The 20,202-nt window shown below is 45.1% G+C and overlaps 1 protein-coding gene across 5 annotated transcripts in view; it reads left to right on the forward strand.

Annotated features, from left to right (window-relative positions):
* The window catches only part of CORO2B (coronin 2B), a 328,857-nt gene extending 308,885 nt beyond the window's left edge, over nt 1-19,972 (forward strand). For 4 of the 5 annotated variants that reach the window (XM_085644643.1, XM_085644638.1, XM_085644640.1 and 1 more), the window contains 4 exons: nt 5,894-6,010; nt 9,429-9,519; nt 16,395-16,534; nt 18,439-19,972. In XM_085644643.1, coding sequence (XP_085500769.1) covers nt 5,894-6,010; nt 9,429-9,519; nt 16,395-16,534; nt 18,439-18,570 — 480 coding nt within the window. In that variant the 3' untranslated portion in view covers nt 18,571-19,972. The remainder of the gene's footprint in view (nt 1-5,893; nt 6,011-9,428; nt 9,520-16,394; nt 16,535-18,438) is intronic. The other variant, XM_085644639.1, reaches the window with a different exon arrangement.
* The last annotated feature ends 230 nt before the right edge of the window (nt 19,973-20,202 follow it).

Below are 20,202 nucleotides of genomic sequence, written 5' to 3' on the forward strand. Positions count from 1 at the left end.
CTTCTCCCGTGTCTGTAGGTGGGCGGTGCTCTGCTGTGCGTCAGCTGTTGTGCTCTCTAGAAGTGGTCAATCTTCTCTCCGTATCTGTAGGTGGGCAGTGCTGTTGTGCTCTCTAGAAGTGGTCACTCTTCTCTCCGGGTGGGGGGTGCTGTGTGTCAGCTGTTGTGCGCTCTGTGGGTGGGTGGTGCTCTGCTGTGCATCAGCTGTTGTGCTCTCTAGGAGAGGTCACTCTTCTCTCTGTGTCTGTAGGTGGGCGGTGCTGTGCTTCAACTGTTGTGCTCTCTAGAAGTGGTCACTCTTCTCCCGTGTCTGCAGGTGGGCGGTGCTCTGCTGTGCATCAGCTGTTGTGCTCTCTAGAAGTGGTCACCCTTCTCTCCATGTCTGCGGTGCTCTGCTGTGCGTCAGCTGTTGTGCTCTCTAGAAATGGTCACTCTTCTCTCCGTATTTGCAGGTGGGCGGTGCTCTGCTGTGCGTCAGCTATTGTGCTCTCTAGAAATGGTCACTCTTCTCTCCATGTCTGCGGTGCTCTGCTGTGCGTCAGATGTTGTGCTCTCTAGAAGTGGTCACTCTTCTCTCCGAGTGGGCGGTGCTGTGTGTCAGCTGTTGTGTGCTCTAGAAGTGGTCTCTCTTCTCTCCGTGTCTGCAGGTGGGCGGTGCTCTGCTGTGCGTCAGCTGTTGTGTTCTCTAGAAGTGGTCACTCTTCTCTCTGTGTCTGTAGGTGGGCGGTGCTGTGCTTCAGCTGTTGTGCTCTCAGAAGTGGTCACTCTTCTCTCCATATCTGTAGGTGGGCGGTGCTGTGCTTCAGCTATTGTGCTCTCTAGAGGTGGTCACTCTTCTCTCCGTGTCTGTAGCTGGGCGGTGCTCTGCTGTGCGTCAGCTGTTGTGCTCTCTAGAAGTGGTCACTCTTCTCTCCGTGTCTGTAGCTGGGCGGTGCTCTGCTGTGCATCAGCTGTTGTGCTCTCTAGAAGTGGTCACTCTTCTCTCCGTGTCTGTAGGTGGGCGGTGCTGTGCGTCAGCTGTTGTGCTCTCTAGAAGTGGTCACTCTTCTCTCCGGGTGGGCGGTGCTGTGCTGTGTGTCCGCTGTTGTGCTCTCTAGAAGTGGTCACTCTTCTCTCCGTGTCTGTAGGTGGGCGGTGCTGTGCTTCAGCTGTTGTGCTCTCTAGAAGTGGTCACTCTTCTCTCCGTGTCTGTAGCTGGGCGGTGCTCTGCTGTGCCTTAGCTGTTGTGCTCTCTAGAAGTGGTCACCCTTCTCTCCATGTCTGCGGTGCTCTGCTGTTGTGCTCTCTAGAAGTGGTCACTCTTCTCTCCGGGTGGCCGGTACTGTGCTGTGTGTCAGCTGTTGTGCTCTCTATAAGTGGTCACTCTTCTCTCCGTATCTGTAGGTGGGCGGTGCTCTGCTGTGCATCAGCAGTTGCGCTCTCCAGAAGTGGTCGCTCGTCTCTCCGTGAAAATGTGAACCATATTATGTTTTTGATTCCTTATTTAACCATATTTTATCTAATGATGGAACCAACCATGGAGCTAATTCATTAATAGCAAAAAAAACACTGTTCGCAGGATGCACTGCTGTTGATCACATGTTGTGCACACTCCTGCCCTCTAGTGTTGAGCTTGAATGTTGCAGGCAGGTTTTTTTTCAAAGGAGTAGTTTAGGTTTTGAGATTACCCATAATACCTCGTCTGAAACCCACAAAGCACCAGGCACTGTCGCCATCTTCGAATTGTTGTTCTGCCATTAGATGTTATTTCGATGTTTTACATACAGGGTGGGGAACATACAAGAAACTGGCGCTCGGATCACTCAGTCAACACATACGTTTTGTAGAATTAATGACTAAGAACTGAAGGCCTTCCCATGCAAAGTAAAGAAGTATATGGTAAATTTTTAAATGGACACCACCATTTCATAGTCACAATGTCAGTTGTGGGATCAAAGTCCTACACAATGTCGCAGTTAGCTTAGGAGATTTGTCACTGGGAAAACAAGCCGAGTCTGGTGTAGCACTGCCTACTAGGGGAAGAAAATGGACATGGAGATACGTTAAGCAGACCAATCGTCATTTCACTTGAATGGAAAATAAATAGCTCATTATGTAGAATTTTCGCAAGGCCAAACAAGCGTCAATAGACTTGTTTGCTGCAAACACACAATTTAGGAACCATGTATGCAACTCCCCCTTCACAGATGAATACAATGTACATTGGTATCGGATACTTTAATGCAGTATTCCACCTATACCACCCACCAGGCGCGCAACGCCCATAGGGCTCGAAGGGCTTCAGCCCCCCACGTCGTGTGTGTCAGCCCGGGCTGAGACAGCTTCCCAGGCTGACATACAGACAGTTTTTGAGCTTATCGCAGCCGCACCCGAGTACTTCACAGGTCTTTAAAAGACCGTTTACGTGCTAACGAAGCTTTGTTGTTTTTTCACCCCTTCATCTACACTCTGCCTATTGCTGGAAGAATTACCCCCCCCCCCCCCCCTTAAATTTTTTGTAGCGAACTTTGGCATGGTGGAGTGTAGAAGCCATGCAGTAATGTCACTCCTTTTCCGGTGAAACCTTATTGAGAAAACGTAAAGCACATTCAACAAGAAGAAAGGGACATTGTTAAGTTTCAGCTGGTAAAGTGTCAATTCAAGACATGGACAACATGTTCCTTATGGTCAACACTCACAATTTATTTGAGCATATTTTCCAGACCAAACCACTAGGTGGCGAAATAATGCACAGCGTGTGAACCTACTGCAGTTTCAAGCTGTTATTCTGCTGTTACAGATAAGCAACTAGTTTCTCACTGAGCTGTTATAGATGTGTTATAGTCTGAAAGATTTTAAGTATAGTGCATCACTGGTCGCCTTGTAATAGTAAAACGATATGGCACTGAATATTAATTTATACGCTCGTTTAGCATCGAAAATCCTCATGTGATTTAAGGGCTTAATGCTGCTGCTTATCACAAAGCTCTGGTCTTAGTAAGGCAATTTATTTACTTTGTTGTTAAGATGTCTGTGAGCTTTCACATGTTTGCTTTGTGAAGGTGTAATGCTGTTGAAACTATAATCACCCTTTTATAATCAGCTTGCACATGACTGACCGATCCAATGCACTGAGTATATAGAGGTAGAAATAAGGGCCCAGACATTACCAGGCGATCTTGCTCTGAGGCCCCTCGCAGTCACCTCCTTTTACATTACAATATTCGGATATGGTCACAGAACAGGGCTCAGGATCAATGTGATATATTCATGTAAACGATGCAGCTAATTATTAGGCCTGGGCGAAGCACTACGCTACGCTCGCGTAGTTTGCGAAGTTCGCGCTACTTCGCGCTACGCGAACTGCACGTAGCACAGTGCGAACACGCGTAGCGTAGTGTTGCGTAGTGCTGCGGTCATTTTTTGCTTGCTCGCGGTCCTCAACGTCAAGTTGGCGACCGCGAGCAAGCAAAATGACATCCTGGCGAGACTTTTTCCTTGTTCGCGATCGCGAGCATGGAAAATAAACCTCCCGGCGAGATTCCCAACGCGAGAAGGTCAGGTTTCTCATTGCGAGGGGTCGCGTATGCTCGCGACCGCTCGCGATGAGAAACTACCAGTTCGCGTTGAGAAAGCTGCAGCTCGAGTAAAAATCTACTCGAGCAGCAGAAAACTACAGCTCGCACTGTGCAAGATGCCATTTTCAATGATTGCACAGTGCCGGTTGCTTGTCCGCACTGTGCAATCATTGAAAACAACATCTTGCACAGTGCGAACATGTTACTTCGCAGTTCGCGAAGTGCTACGCGTAGCTCGCGTAGTGCGAACTTCACTTTGCGTAGCTTCGCGAAGTGCTACTTCGCGAACTACGCCCACCCTTACTAATTATACTGTTACCAAGCGTTCAAAGTGACTTCTATCCTGTCTTAATGTGTGCCTGTTTAAACACATCCATTAATTTATGGCAGTCTACCAAATGGTGGCGCTGTTGGTCTATCTCTGAGCAGTTCTCATCACCAAGATGTTTATATACTTTAAAAATGTAATACAACGTTGAGGTGAACGGGAATAGTCCTAAGTGTCACCACTGTATTGTGTTATGGTTAGTGTTTGGCAGTGCAGGAAGGGCAGGGGCATGTTGCAGTGCCAACTACTGTAGCCTTAAGAGAAACACCTCTGGCCCTGGCACTTACACTTTTTACAAACTAAGCACTGGCGATATTTGTATTCCTTGTGATATATATTTAAACCGCTTTCATTAGGTAAATATTTCTATTGTGCAGCCACAATATGTGATGTTAGAGTTTACTCTATCATTTGAAGACATTGGAAAATGACTGTAGTTTTTTATGTCAAGCCCAGTTTAAGCAGTAAAATACTATCTGTAAATTGACATTGGTCACAAGTGGGCAATAGGAGTAATTCCATCTCCACAGACGCGCTAAAATGAAACCAAACTGTGATTGAAATATGGCTTCACCAGTTTAGATCTAAATTTTCATTTTTATGAGTCTAATCCTGTGGTTATAATCCAGTTGTGAGTGGTGCCATTTATATCCTGGTTCATGTTGATATGAATATAAAGTGGCTTGAGTGGCACTTGGTCTGATCTAGGCAAATATTGAAATCTTCTTAAACCAAATGGGTTTCATTTGTCATCGTGGATTTATGTTCTTGCTTTATTGAGTCAGATTCCCTCACTATCTTCTTGTATTTCTGTGCTTTGCTGTGGGTAAGGGCCCTCTTCCTATCTTGGTTTGTTTTTCCTCTCTGCTGTAGGTCTGTGGTTTTTCCTCATCCGGGATATTTTTCCATTTTATTTCTCAGAAAGCTCATAAATTGCTTTCAAACTAAAGAGTCGTGAACTGTTTCAGTGCTCTGTTGGTAGCCTATGTATCTCGTTATTTTGGACTGAATCTGTCCTCTATTGCTGGTCGGTTGTATTTCACCGTCTTTGATTGTATTCTGTTCTTGACTGGGATCGTTTTAATTCTCTAGCATTGGTCAGCTATACAACCTTGGCACATAGGTGTTTTATTAAAGCCATTGTTTCCCTCCAAACAGCCAGAAGTTCTTTCCTCAAAACACCATCTCTGCATTGGACCAGCCTATGCGAAAATGGAAAGCTTTCACGACACTCCTGTCACTAGCAGTCCATAGCATTCCTTAGTCTTTTAAAGTCACTGGCTTTTAGGACACTCCACCTTTCATGTCCCCGATTAGTTTAGCAGCTCCATAAATACCTTCGAGCACGTTCTGGCATATTCTTGTTACTGGGCAGATTTGTGTACAATTTGATTCAAGTGGGGTTATTTGTTGTTTTATGTAGGATCAGTTCTTAATTTGAGCCGGTGGTTTCCGGTGCTGGCACAAGCACTTAATTGTCAACACCGGCGCTTGTGACATTCTGCCACAAGGCGGCACTGTCTGGCTAATTTAGAGATGACCACAGCAACAGTTAATGATTAATTCAATATACATAAAAATGGCTATTGCCTGCCACACAGGCCATTTGTAAAGCTTTTGGGGAATGAAATAGTCCAAATTGTCACAATTGTAGGAGTGTAGTAGCGATCGTTGGCAGCATAGCAGGGGCAAAGTATGGTGCAAGCTGCAGTGGCCTCTTGACGAGAGACTTGCTGCTTATTTGGGTTTTTTTGCAATTAAAGCACTGGTGTAGGTTCTAGTCAATTGTATGTTTGTAGCAGCAAGATATAGTTTAATACATTGGGGTGTGAGAAGGCCAGATGTCCTTCAGTTGCTTTCCTGCGAGTATCCAGTGATTGTTTAATAAGTCTTGGTATCTAGTCGCTGTTGAGATGAGATTGTTGGGGAAAGCTTCCTTGCTTTTGCAGAATTAACACTCTTCCCTTTAGTTGCTCATGGGTTCTGTGGCATTCCGTGTCTCTATCTACCTAGGGGTCATGCCCAAGCATGGACTGGACGTATCCGCATGTGAGGTATTCCGATTCTACAAGCTCATCACCTTGCGAGGAATTATCGAGCCTATCTCCATGATCGTGCCAAGGAGGGTGAGTAACCTGTAATCTTTCAAAGTCCTATAAACATGCCATTGATTGTGCCAAGGAGAGCGAGTACCTAGGAACTTGGGGTGCTGAATTCATTGAGGAGCATGAAGTGGCCAGGTCCTCTGCCTTTGTTACATCTAAAGGTGGCTTGGCGAGATGATTCTGATCTCTGTCACATGTAATGCCTGTGGTGATTCTGGGGTCTGTTGACTGCAGCGGATTCGTGAAGAGCTTAGCTGGATCATTTATGAGCAAGGAGCGTGTCAGTTAGGATGGTTGTTCCATGCTTTGGCCGCCTGGTGTGAGAAGGAGCGTCCTCCACTGTTGCTTCTGTGGATCATAATTATCTGGTCGGTTGGTGGAAAGTCATGTGTTTGTTGATGTATGCTGATCCTTCATTGTGCCCGGATTTGTATGTGTGGGTCAACAGCTTGAACTCACACCTCTTCTGGATCGGGAGCCAGTGTATCTTCTTGACGTGGGTTGTGATGTGGGTCCATCTGGAAAGGTCGAGAATGAGTCTTGCAGCTGAGATTTGCATTGTCTGTAGTCTCCTCAGGAGGCGTGCGGTGATTCCTACATAGTGTATTCCTGTAATCCAGCCTGCTGGTTATGAGGGCCTGCAGTCCTGGTGTTGACTGGGAGCCACCTAAAGATCTTGCAGAGTATGCATAGGGTGTGGAAGCAGGCAGATGATACTGTGTTTATCTGTTTCTTCATAGATATCTTCCTATCCAAGATGTATGTATGCATGTATATAATATTTATTAAGCGCAACAAATACCCCACGGGTACCCTGGCGCTGCAATACGTAATTTAGAGCACTAATCTTAATCAGAGAGGCAACAAAGGGAATGAGCAGTACTCAAAGGACAGAGTCAAATTCTAGGAAATAACCATGTCTTAATCCTTTTTCTGAACAGCAGCAGGGAATTACATTGTCTGATATCAGGTGGCAGCTCGTTCCAGAGCCTTGCTGCAGCAATGCTGAAAGCACATCCACCCATTCTGACCCTATAAAACCTAGGAACTTTCGCCAAACAGGCCGAAGAAGAGCGGAGATGTCGAGTGGGGATGTACCAAGATAATTTTTCTTGCAGAGGTTTCGGTCCAAAGCCATGCAAGGCCTTGAACACTATACATAAGGACTTAAACTGTACTCTCTGCAACACTGGCAGCCAGTGTAGCTCGGCCAAGCAGTTTGAGGCAGAAGAGTCTCGCGGTTTAGCCAGAGCCAATCTTGCCGCCATGTTTTGAACCCATTGCAAACGTTGGATCAGATATTTAGGAGAGCCCAGCAGCAGGGCATTACAATAGTCAAGGCGACTTAAGATCGCGCCCTGCACTACTAATGCTCTGACCGAGGCTGGCAGCAATGGAAGAATCTTTCTCAAGGCTCTTATCAACCCAAAACAACACCCCGCCGTTTTATTCACCTGTGCCTCCAGGGTCAAATTAGCACCAAACAGAACTCCCAAATTACGGACCGTACTGGCCGGGACCAAAGGGGAGAAAGTACCTAGATGATGCCAAGGTTGATGGTGCGGTCTGTCAGGGCGGGGGATAGGCCGAGTTCAGCGGGCCACCATCGGTTGTTCCTTTGCGAGGTGTTGTCCCCAAAGATGAGGACTTCTGGCTTGTCCGAGTTGAGCTTGAAGCAGTTGTCTTTCATCTAGTCGGCGATGTTCATCTTGCAGCTGTGGAAGTTGGTTCTTGTGTTGGAAGGGTCTTCTGACCGCGAGAAGAGGAGCTGGGTGTTGTAGGTGATCTGATGGTGTCAGCCAGCTGGGTTATGCACGTGTTGAAGAGGGTGGGGCTGAGCGATGATTCTTGGGTAGTGGGTGGGGGACACCTGGGTACTTCCAATGAGGTATGAGGTGATCTTTTTTAGGATGTCTTCCTGTATTCCGATGTGATGACGTCAAGAGGTGATAAGACACAGTGTTGAAGGCGGCTGAGAGGTCCAGAGTGATGAGGGCTGCTGTGTCATCGCGGTTCACAAAGGTCCTGATGTCATCAGTGGCTGCGATCAGGGCTGCCTTGGTGCTGTGGTTGGCTCGAAATCCGCATTGGGAGGGGTCCAAAAGGTTAGTATTTTCCAGGTGTTGGCGAGCTGCTGGTCCCTGAAAAGGAGAGCAAGGGCATGAGCCAGTAGTTCTTTGGTTCTGCTGGGTCGGCGGATGGTTTCTTCAGGATGGGGCATCACTTCAGCATATTTCCAGTCCTCAGGGAAGGAGGCCAAGGTGACGGCGGTGTTCACGACCTTCTTTATCTCGCCACCAATCGCCTTGTTCTTGAGGTTAAATACATGGTGTTGCTGAGTGCAAGGAGTTCATGATGGAGATTGTGGCTTGAGTTGTGAGAGGGTCCCAATGGGTGAGCAGGTGTTCGGGTTAGTGTTCGTGGATGTGAGCAGGCTAATGCTGTCAGCGGTGGGGGGTTAGGGGTTGGAGTTTTTGTAGATGACTGAGATCTTGTAGTCGAAGAAGTCTGCCAAGGTGTCACACAGTTCTTGGGAGGGGTGATGTCCTTCTTGCCTGTTGCGGGGTTCAAGAACTCCTTCACGATGGTGAAGATCTCCTTGCTGTTGTTTGTGCTGGCTTCTATGTGGTCTGCTAGGGCGTTCTTTTTTGTTTCTTTCAAGAGGCGATGGTAATTGTTGAGTGCCATTTTGAAGGTGGTATGGTTTCCTGTCTCTTTGCTGGTGTGCCATTTCCTTTCAAGTTACCAACAGTAATATTTGGTGGATTTCAGCTCCACAGTGAACCAGCTGGTTCTTCTGGAAGATCCTTTGGATTTGGCTTGCTTGACTGGGGCGATTGTGTTGGCACATTCTGTGATCCTCTGGCAGAAGTTCTTTGCCACCTGGTCTGGGTTGGATGTTACGTCTGGGAGGTGGGAGCTGAGAGTGTTGTTCCACTGGTCTTCTGATATCTTTTTCCAATTTCTACGTGTGATGCTGGTGGTCGTGGTGCCGATGTTAGTAGGTCCTGAGATGGTGAAGTGGACACTGTAGTGGTCGGTCCAAGTGAGCTGTGAGACGTGGTTGTACTTGATTCTGTTACTGGGCATAAAAATGGGGTTGAGTGTGTGTCCTGCGATGTGGGTGGGGTCGGTGACAAGTTGCTTGAGGCCGATGTTGCTCAAGCTTTCCAGGTGGTCGGTTGTGTTGATGTCGCTGGGGTCATCGATGTGGAAGTGAAGATCCTCTAGAAAGATGTAGTGTTCGAAGTCCATGCCAATCAGGAAGAAGAGGTCAGGGATGGCGTTGCAGAAGCTGAAGCATGGTCCTGGTTGGCCGGTAGGCAAGGGTGCCCTCAATGGTGTTACATGCTGTCATTCACCATAAATACCCATATCTTGATACTTTTTTGGTTTAATGTCAGTGTGTAGAACTCTAATTAAATTTCTTTCCCCTCAGTCAGAAACCTACCAAGAAGATATCTACCCCATGACTCCTGGTCTTGAGCCAGCCCTCAATCCTGATGAATGGCTGAGCGGCATCAACAAAGGTAAAGGGGATATTCTGCTTATGAAATGTGATGCTCGTTATTGGCCCAGCTACTATCAGAGCATTGGGAGGGGTCGGAGGTGATGTGTGTGTTGGTGCGTGTGATGCCTTTTAATGAAAACCGATATTGACCAATATAACCTTACATTTTCAGACAGATTTAGGGGATCCAAACTTACTAATGCACTTTCTGGAAAAAATGCTTTATTGTTGTGCCCTAACCTGCTTTAACATTTTCCCCACTCATCTCTTACCCTCTTTACTTTTTATTTTCATTTTTGTGTTGACAGTTCTAGTTAAAATAAAAACGTAAACTACTGTCCCTTCCAAATTCCTGGTATTGCGAAATTGTGATAACGTTTTTCATGTTTCCCCTTTGGATTTTTATATAATACTACATGCCCTGGGATTTGTTCGTCAAGTTTAAATGATTGATCATTCATGAATTAAGTCATACACCAAATAAGTATATTTGTCAGTTTTTCTCCAGCATTCATCAAGTTAGTTTTCCATACTTTTGTGGTAGAGTCATGTGTAATATAATGTTATATTATGTGTATTTGTTAGGCGCCCTATCACCCACGAGAGTACCCTGGCACTGAGCAGGTGTGTGTGCCTAGCCCTGCCTGTAGTAGATTGGTTAATTGAAAAGCCAGGTATTCAGCTTCTGGCGAAATTCAAAAAGAGAAGAGGATGCTCTGATGTGGAGTGGGAGGCCGTTCCATGCTTTAGTAGTGTTGTAAGAGAACGCCCATCCTGATCTGGTTCTGTGTATGCATGGGATGTGTGCCAGTAGGAGTTCTGTGGAGCGGAGGTGTTTGGGTGGTTGGTGGAAGGAGGTGCAACGTTTTCAGATAGGCGGGGCCTAAGTTGTGTTGTGCTTTGTATGTGTGTGTGTGAGGAGTTTGAAATGAGCGCATTTGTGAATCAGGAACCAGTGGAGCTCTGAGAGAGATAGAGATGGAGAGGGAGAGGGAGAGAGAGAGAGGGAGAGAGGGAGAGGGAGAGAGATAGAGGGAGAGGGAGAGAGGGGGAGAGAGAGAGAGAGAGAGAGAGAACGAACGAGAGAGAACACACACACACGAGTTCAGCCAGCTAATTCTGCAAGAAGCTGAAGGCCTGTCATAGGTTGGGCTAGGTAATTACACCTACTTGTTATCAGAATATCCTTGCGTGTGATAGTGCGCTTTACAAATACACATAACATAATATAGCGTAAAGTTACATGGTGAAGTGTCCTTGAGACACTTGGCTTACATCCAGTTTGCAACTTCAGTTATGCAGGTGTTGAACTTGTTTCTTGTGTTGGGGGTCTTGTCAGAGAGGGAGAGTATGAGTTGTGTGCCATTGGTATAGGAGAGGGTGTTGATGTGCGCAGATGACGTTGGCCAGAGGGACCATGTATGCTTTGAAGAGAGTTGGGATGAGCGATGAACCTTGAGGCACTACACAACTGTGTTTGTGGGCTTCTGAGGAGTAAGATGCCAGGCTGAGAGCTTGTGTTTTATTCATTAAGAAGGAGCAGATCCAGCGGAAAACTTGTCCTTGGATGCCAATCTTCTGGAGGCGCCTTATGAGGATGGGGTGTGATACCATGTCAAATGCTGCAGAAAGAAGTTGCTGTGTCCCTTCTGTCCAGGATCATGCAGATGTTGTCTGTGGTGGCAATGAGTGCTATACTGTGGTTGGCCCTGAATCCGGACTGCTTGGCGTCAGCTGGTTGTGGCTGAGGTGGTCAGTGTGGCATCGTTGGTTACTTTCTCTAACACCTTTGCTGGGAATTGTAGGAGCGTGGTTGGGTCAGAGAATGGTTTCTTGGCATGACTGTGGCATGTTTCCAGCTGTCCGACAATGTGACTGAGTCGATGGGGGCATTGAGGATCGGTTTTAGTGCTTCGATGTTTTACTGTGGCAAGGATCAGATGGCTCCCCAAGTGAAGTGTCTTTGTGGTAGCTGTGATTTCGACTAGTGACAGATGGCCAAGAGGTCAGGTCAGGGTTTGTTCTTTGGCCATGATGGGAAGTTGAGTTGTAACAGTGACGACGTATGGTTGAGGGTCGAAGTTGTTTGCTACAGATATTATTACAGAAGAATTACGAGGGCTTGTGCAAAGGTCTTGTGAGGGTGTGATGTAGCTGGATGCAGCAGGAGGCACTGTGAAATCTTTGAGGATAGCGAATATTTCCTTGCTGCTGTTAGCGCTGGCGTCAATATGATCTGCAAAAGCTGTAAACTTGGTATTCCAAATCTGCTGGTAGGAGCACCTTAGGGCTGATTTGAAGATGTCTTTATTTGTAATGCCTTGACTTGCTCTCCATTTGCGCTCCAGTTGCTTGTAGTGCCTCTGTGTACCAGTTGGCTTTTGCCCTTGGGTTGCGCTTTAGGGGAGCCAGGCTGTTGCCTCATGCTGTGATCCAGCTGTTGAGGTGCCTAATGGCTTTCGTCAAGTTAATGGTGTGCTCGGACCACTATGCGGAGAGGGCAGAAGCCCACTCCTCTTCTGTGATGCTTTTCTAGCTACAGCAGAAGTTTCAGGTGGTGGTAGATCTGTGGTGGTGCAGGTTGGTTATGCTGAAATCAAAGATGGTGTGGTTTGTCCAGGTCATAGTTGCTGGCTTGTCGACTTTGATGTTGTTGATCAAAGAGAAACAATCAGGCCCAGTAGATGTCTGGCGGTGTGGGTGGGTTTTCTGTATGAGGCCAAGGTTTCTGAAGTTTTCTATAAGGGCCGCAAAGTTTGGATCGGTGCTGTTGCCCAGGTAAAAGTCAAGGTCTCTGAAGAGGATGAAGGTGCTGGCTGGATAATAAGCGGTGTGACGAAGTCCATGACGTCACCGGTGAAATTGTTGTGGAGTCTTGGTGGTCTGTATACGAGGGTATATGTGTGGTTAATGTATTGTTGTGTCATGTTCACGTTTTGTAGGAAAAGATTGAGGGTATGTTGAATGGGACACCCATCACTGTGCTCATTCTGTAAATATGAATTTCTTTGAAGTGCATTATTTGCCACATGATGTAAACATTTTACGACTATGATGTTGCATGCTGTACCTCAGACCAGTGGGTGCTCTTTCATTCACAGGGGGCAAAGGCCTCAAATTCCATGCCACGCCACAACAACCCACCCCACCACCGCGTACTCAGTGATGAGCACCTTCAGCTGCTCAAAGAAGGGTTGTGTTGCTCTAAGGCAAATGTGTCATTGAGCTGGTGCCCCCACAACAGTGTGACAAAGGAGTGAACTTCATACTCTTCCTGACCCCAAAAAAGGATGGCTACTTCAGACTGATCCTTGACTTAAGGCCCTTCAACTAGTACATCCTGTCAGAACATTTCCATATGATTATCCCACAGTACAGCTTCCCACTGCTCTGCTAGGGCGACTTTGTCTGCGTTGCACCTGAAAGACACCTACTTCCCCATTCATCCAGCTCATCTCTTCACTTTGTGGTAACCAGCTCAAAGTACTGCCCTCTGAAGTCACTACTGCCCCAAGGCTTTTCACAAAAATGTTGCTTGCTGTGCAGCTGCACGGGAACACCATTCACGTCTTTCCCTATCTAGATGGCTGGCTGATTAAATGCAGCAGCAAACAACAGTGCCTAGCACACACTTAAACAGCGGTATCCCTACTCCACAGTCTAGTATTCACCTTCACTGTGATAAAAATCCCATCTCCAACCCTAGCAGATTCAACCCTTTCGAGGGTCCACCCCCAATGCTGGAACCCTCAATTCTGATACAAGGAAAGCATACCCCAACCAAGAGAGGGTGATGGCATTCCAAAGGTTGCTTTCAGACAGGATGTCCTCCTGCTGTAAGAACAATACTGAAGTTGCAGGGAATGATGGTATTATGCATCACCACTGGGCTGCATGCCACATTGCATAAGGGACCATTCCAAGAACGCTTTGTGAGGCAATGGTCACAAGTGGAGGGTGAATCTCCCCAGCTATCTTCACTGGCACTGGAGATTTAGCATTGAGCAATTCTAAGCTTCATGCATTTGTTAGCTGAAAACACTTGCCAGGTGTGAACACTGACTTTAGGGAGCTGCTAAACAGGACACATCAACAAGTGCACAAATGGGAACTAAGCCCAAAGTACTTCACAAGCACTCCAGCCAGTGGGGCACTGTGCCATCAACCTGTTCGCCACGCCTGAAAATGCCAAATGTCAAAGCTTTGCCTCAAAGTGTCCACAGTTCTTGGGCAATGTACTATGGATAAATTGGTCTGGAATATTTGCTTTCGCTTTTCCACCATTCTGTAGGTAGTCAGGAAAATTTGCCTATTATCCATGACCCTCATCCGAGTGATGCCAACTTGAGGCAGGCAACCCTAGGGCCCCAAGGTCCTGGAGATGTCAGTTGGCCTTCACAAGATGTTGCCCCTGAGGCTGGACCTCCTAGTCCAACATCAGGACCAACTAAATTACCCAGATGCCAAACAGTTCTAACCTAGCAATCTGGCATCGGTGGAACTAGAATTGCAGTGCCTCAATCTCCCAAAGGAATACATGCTCATTCTTCGCACGCAACCTACGTAGTCCCACTACACGTGCCTGTTATTCGCAATGTCAAAAAGGTTTTTCCGCTATTGCATAGACCTCCCACTCAAGGTCTCAGTTCAGAATAACTTTTGGTAACTGCTTCATCCTTAAAAGGCTGTGCTACCATGCACTTTCATCTGTCTTCACTTGATGTCACTCACAGCATGCATGCAAAATAGACAGCATGTCCCTTTTTTAAAAATCCCTGGGGTTAAAGCTTTTATGGAGGTCCTTAGAAGACTTATACCTCCCAAAATGCCCCCAGCGGATGTCTGCAACTTAAACATAGTTCTCACGTAGTCCACCATTTGAACCACTACACTCCTGTGCTCTCCATTTCTTTCCATGGAAGGTGGGTTTCTTAATAGCAATCACCTCTCTGACGCACCAGTGAACTTCAAGCTTTAACAATAAAGTAACCTTTTATTGAGGTTCACAAGATAGTGTTTTTTAGGACCAATCCCTATCCAGAGTAGTGTCACCCTTTCACATTATTCAAACCATTGAGCTGTCCCTGTTCTTTCCACACTCTGGCCCATTTGTGGAAAGGGCTTTACACACAGTAGATGTTAAAAGAGCGCTCATGTATTACATCGACAGGACCAAGTCCTTGAGTAAGACAAAACAACTGGTGGTAGCATTTGCTAAGCCTCACCAGGGGCAACCCTCTCGACAGCAGGCATAACAAGATGGATTGTCAAATGCATACACACCTGTACTGCGAAGACCACACACACACACACTAGAGGGCCCCTAGAGTGCATTGCATATGCAAAAAGGGTGCCACATGGCCTTTTTAAACATCTGTTTAGCAGACATTTGCAAAGCTGTCACATGGTAAACTCTGTGTGTGTTCATAAAGCACTACTGTGTACACATCCAAGCCCATCAGCAGGCTTTAGTTGTGCAAACTATGGTAATAAATCTGTTTCAGACATCTGCATCGTCTCCTCACAAGCCACTTCTTTGGAAACAAACTGTTTTACTGTCTATGCAGAACATGTGTATACACAGCCACACATGCTATGAACGGAAAATATCACATACACTGTAACTGTGATATGCCTGCACATGCAAATTAATTAATATATTTCATGTAGTCCCATAGGTAGGCTTATGGGATGGAAATTATTTTGTCACCTAAGCCTTTAGGATATTCACACAAGGCTTCTAGCAGCACTCAGGAGCTGCAAAGCACCCATAAGCACAATGGCACACTCTGACAGTCTTTTATTTAATAGAATTCTGTTTTCCACAGTTAAGGTTCACATGTAAAGTGGTTTGCCACAGTTGCAGACCTGGGGAAAAAACCTACTCCGTCTCCTACCCTCTTGTTGCTAAGCTTTCAGCTCAACTGCCCTCCACCTGCCTGAACAGAGTTGGCACACATGAAGAAACAGTCTGATGGGTTTCCCGGCTCACATAAGCAGGCAGTATGGGTTACACAGAGAGCAGTGTGAGGAGCTTCAGTGCGAAAACAGTTTAAGAAGCTTGGAACCCATAAACACGCACTGCAAGGGACTCTGGGTATATGAACAGAAGAGTGTGAGTAGTTGGGGTAAGTGAGTAGACAGGGTGGGGCATCTAGGGCACATAAATAGGTGGTATGGGGCGCTTTCAGCAGACACTGTGTGAAGTCTTAAACTGGGTTGGAAGTTAGCACTGACATGTAGTATGTGCTCTTCCAATACTGTTTATGGACAATTAAACTCAAGTGCCTTGAGATGGCTGGGTGCTGCATGACATGTATATTCTATATCTGAACCCTTAGACATAGTGCAGTGACTGTAGGAGTTGATGATAATTCATAATCAGCCTAATGATGGATCTACATTGTGGATATTGCTGTCATCACATGCATTGATTACCTATTTTCGGCCTGGGAAGACATGTTAGGCTCATTCCAAATAGCTTCTAAAATGCTAAGCGAGTGTCAGAATCATTCTTAGAGGGTGGGAATGTATCAGACACAAACCTAATGGAGGGGCCTAGAGCAATGCTGACAGACAACAAACAAAGCGTTTGAGCAGACTACATAATACGCATTTGACACCTAGAAACTTGCACTCAGCTTAGGATCACTGTGGAATTGAACTGCAAACCTTGAGAATTTTATGGTGATGAGATTTAGTTCAGAGAGGGGTCCCACCAGTGAATGGCCCATTGACTGCATGTCCATCACGTATTTGCTAAGTTTTATTGCTACCGCTTGTACTCTTGAACCATCTTTGACTACTCAATGCTCTTCATGCGACAGCATTCCTGGTGTTCTCCTGAAGGACTGCTGAACAGGCATATTCTAATAGTTTCTTTTTACTCACCAGATCCCGTTCTGATGTCTTTAAAAGAAGGTTACAAGAAGGATGTGAAAGTGATTTTTAAGGCACCTATTAAAGACAAGAAGAGTGTTGTGGTGAATGGAATTGATCTATTAGAAAATGTACCACCGAGGACAGAAAATGAGGTGAGCACTCCATGTCGGCGATGACTCTACAAGAGAGTCCTCTCCCAAATTCACTGTTTTTATTAGAAGCATCTTACATATATTTTTTGATGTATCGATAGCTCATGCAAAGGAATAGATTTATTACGAATGAAGATGATATAAGCGACTGCAGTTTCAAACAATTTTATTATTTCTAAAACAGCAATATATTTGCTAGGACCAGATAGAACTAAGTAGCTAGCCCATGTAAACATCAGCACTAAATATATGCGCTGCAAAGGTAGTCAGAGTTAAAAACAAAACAAAAAAAAACATTAAACCACTTGCGGTAATTTTTGGGTGCGTGAGGCTAAGATGCAGAGGGGAACTGGGCCACAGATTGATGTCAAGAGTGCTTAGAAGTCAGTTTGAAGATGTGTAGTTTAAAAAAAAAAGCACTTAATTCTGCTATTTAGCCCATTTAAAAACCCTCACGGTTTCATCAGAGAAAGAAACTAATGCCCAAGGAAATGGAGCAAATAGCACAAAATAATTCAATTTGGTTACATAATTTTGAATTGGAAGTCTGGCCTCTTGCTTACAAAGCTAAAAACTTAGTCTCCTTCAGATGTTAACATTAATATTGCTGCTGGAGGCTAGACTTCAGAATAATAGTTAAAGAACACATTGACAGCATCAGAGGTTTCTTTTTTTTGTTAGTTTGTTGGGTAACTGAAAGGTCCCTAGACCCAGGAACCATAGCCAACCGATGTTAGTGATCCGTGCATCCCCCACAAATGTCTTTGAGAATTGTGAACACTGACTCTTCTCAGTACACCTATCCTTCTGATGGTATTGGTTAGTGGATACCCTTAATATGCAAAAAAAAACTCTGCGACTACTGTTCGTGTTAACCTCAGTACCTGTAGACCTCTGTGGCATCAGGGAGTACCCATCATCGCAGAATTCTGCGACCCCTAATCTAACTTCTCACTTGATAACCTCAGAAATAAAAAACCTATGTGACGTCAGTACTCGCAGGATAACAGTTCCCAAATACCTCTGTGGCTACAGTGGGTATGCATCATCTCAGTATCTGCAGGACATCAGTGTTCACTGCCAACCTCCGTATCCTAAGACCTCTATGGTATCCGTGCTCGTGAAATTACTTTGCCACCCCTGGAGCTCAGTAGCGTCAGTAAGCACATCATCTGAGATGATCATTGAATTCATTGATTAATACACAGTGGGTAACCTCAGGATGCACAGACCTAAACCATTAACACTCCTAGATAACCCCAGTACCATTATAGTTTTATTACATTAATAGGTATAAAGTTACCAATATGACCTTATACCTCTCTTAAAAATACGAACACCCTTATGACAACTGGATAACCTCTATCACCACGGCTTTCTCTCATTTGATTAGTGAATGAAGAACACTCGGATACAGGAATCGTTTGGGTCTATTGTGTTATTATCCACTTCCTCCTCTTGATAATTATTAGTCTTGAAAAGGTATCAGATTTCTTATCCTGATAGTCAAAAGTTTACAAAAGTAACCAATATATAGTCGGCCAGGGTATAAGAGGAACATGGCAATATGGCAAAATGTGTTCCACCGCAGCTAGTGTTGGACCATTATTAGCAAGTCAATAACACATGCCAAGCACTACTAGAAAATCAATTGGTTTCACAAGCTTGACTGAGCAGTTTTTCTTGTTAATTTCACCCTATACATGTCTATAAATTTATACATACGTTTCAACAGATATATCTTGATGATCAAAAGGTTCTGTTCTCTAAATTTACTAACACTGAATCTCAAACCTCTCTAAATACCAGTTGGAAGCATGGCCAATGAGTGAAGATGCATTTATGTCATAATGTCCAAGAAACCCTGAGCATCGCTGACGCACAGTTCCCATTTTCTATTTTAGCTTCTCAGAATGTTCTTCCGGCAGCAGGATGAGATCCGACGGCTAAAAGAAGACCTCAACCAGAAAGATGTGCGAATTCGACAACTGGAGTTGGAGATGAAAAACCTACGGAACTGCCCCAAAAGTAGCTGAGTCTCAATAGGTCTTTTTGTAAATAAGCCTTCTGCACTCTTACTCGCCAATTAATTTAACTGTATGCACTGACCCCAGAGTAGGAGCCAGAAGTTGTGCGACCTGGCCAAGAGTCAGGATACTCGTTGGGTGCGAAGTCCAGACTGGGCTTCTGTAGCACTCCAAAGCATCGATAAGCGCCTGTGCCTGCAGTATGATGGATACATTTGTGTCAAGGGCAATATGGATCGTAGCTCCAAGCACAGGAAAAGGAGCGGCGTTGGGGATCGAGATGCTATGGATCCTATTCAAGCCATATGGGGCATGTGCCAGCCAATCCCTGAAATAGCCTCTGACGAGGGAATCTGGATGTGTTTTGGACAGCCACGAGCGGGCTCAAGAGCTAGAATGCCCATTTATCATAACGCAGTGCTTCGCTTCATAATTAATGTGTGTCACTGAATTTCAAGTCAATGGCTAGGAGAACAATTCTAAAGTAAGAGCTGGTAGCTGTGCGAGTTCTGATGGGCTGGGCAAAGCCCAGCATGTGTCTGACTCTGCCTAGGATCTAATGGCATTTCAGGGACACAGGTCAATTGGAGACGTTTTGGATTTCACAGCAGTCGAGCCAACTTCTACACCGAATCAATCCCCATATCTCTCGCCCTCTCTTCTTTGAGGGACACCTTAGCCACTTTTTCACCATTACTGCACCTCCATAAAAGGGTCTCTCTCCCTCACTCTCTCTTTTTTCTCACTCTTTCTCCCTAGCTCTCTTTTTCTCCTTCATTCTCTCTCTCTCGCTGTCTCCTTTTCTCTTTCATTCTGTTTATTTCTATTTACTTCCTTTATTCCTGCAGCGTCCTTCCCTCACCTGCATCCCATCATCTCTTTTTTCTCTTCATTTTTCTCTCTATCTCCCATCTTTTTCACGTGTGAGCACCTTTATGCATTCTGGTTCTCAACTTCCCCACTGCTTCTTGGTAATCTCTGAAAATGTGGTGAATTAGTAATTTGTATGGGGAACTGGTCGCTAATGCTGAAAACACCAAACATTTGGAGCTATTTCCTTTGACCACACATGCCCCACCTTCTGACTTGTTCAGAACCTTATTCTTTTATAAAGTGATATTTAAAAATGTTGTGATGCAGCGTGTGAGCAATGAGTGTAAGATTCTTGTCCTATGCAAAGTAAGACTCGTCATTAGCTGCTAAATATTGGGAATTCTAATTCAGTTATCTGCATGTCCGTCAAGTAAGGGCTTAATGCACTAATATGCTCCATCTATCATACTTCTAAGCAGGCTAAACAGTTTGTTCAATAAGGTGAAAAGTGTTTGACAGAGAAAATTTACTAAAAAAAAGTGTGAACGTATAAAACCTCGTTTTTTTACAAAATAAAGAATAAAATGGTAAATAAAAATGTCTAATTGGCTAAGATTTTCTGTTTTGCATGACTGCCAGTCTGGTTCATCAAATAACAGTTGCACCGAGGATTATTAACATTTTAACATGTTGTTTGGATTAAAAAATAATTATATTTTGTATGAAATATTAACCAAAATGACTTAGGGTTCAAAAAACATTCACTGCGCATTTTTATTGTAAATAAAAATGTATTTGTTGGTTTAAAATTATAGTTAATACATTTAC

This window comes from Triturus cristatus, chromosome 3_1 (assembly GCF_964204655.1).
Source record: "Triturus cristatus chromosome 3_1, aTriCri1.1, whole genome shotgun sequence".
NCBI classification, from domain to species: Eukaryota; Metazoa; Chordata; class Amphibia; order Caudata; family Salamandridae; genus Triturus; species Triturus cristatus.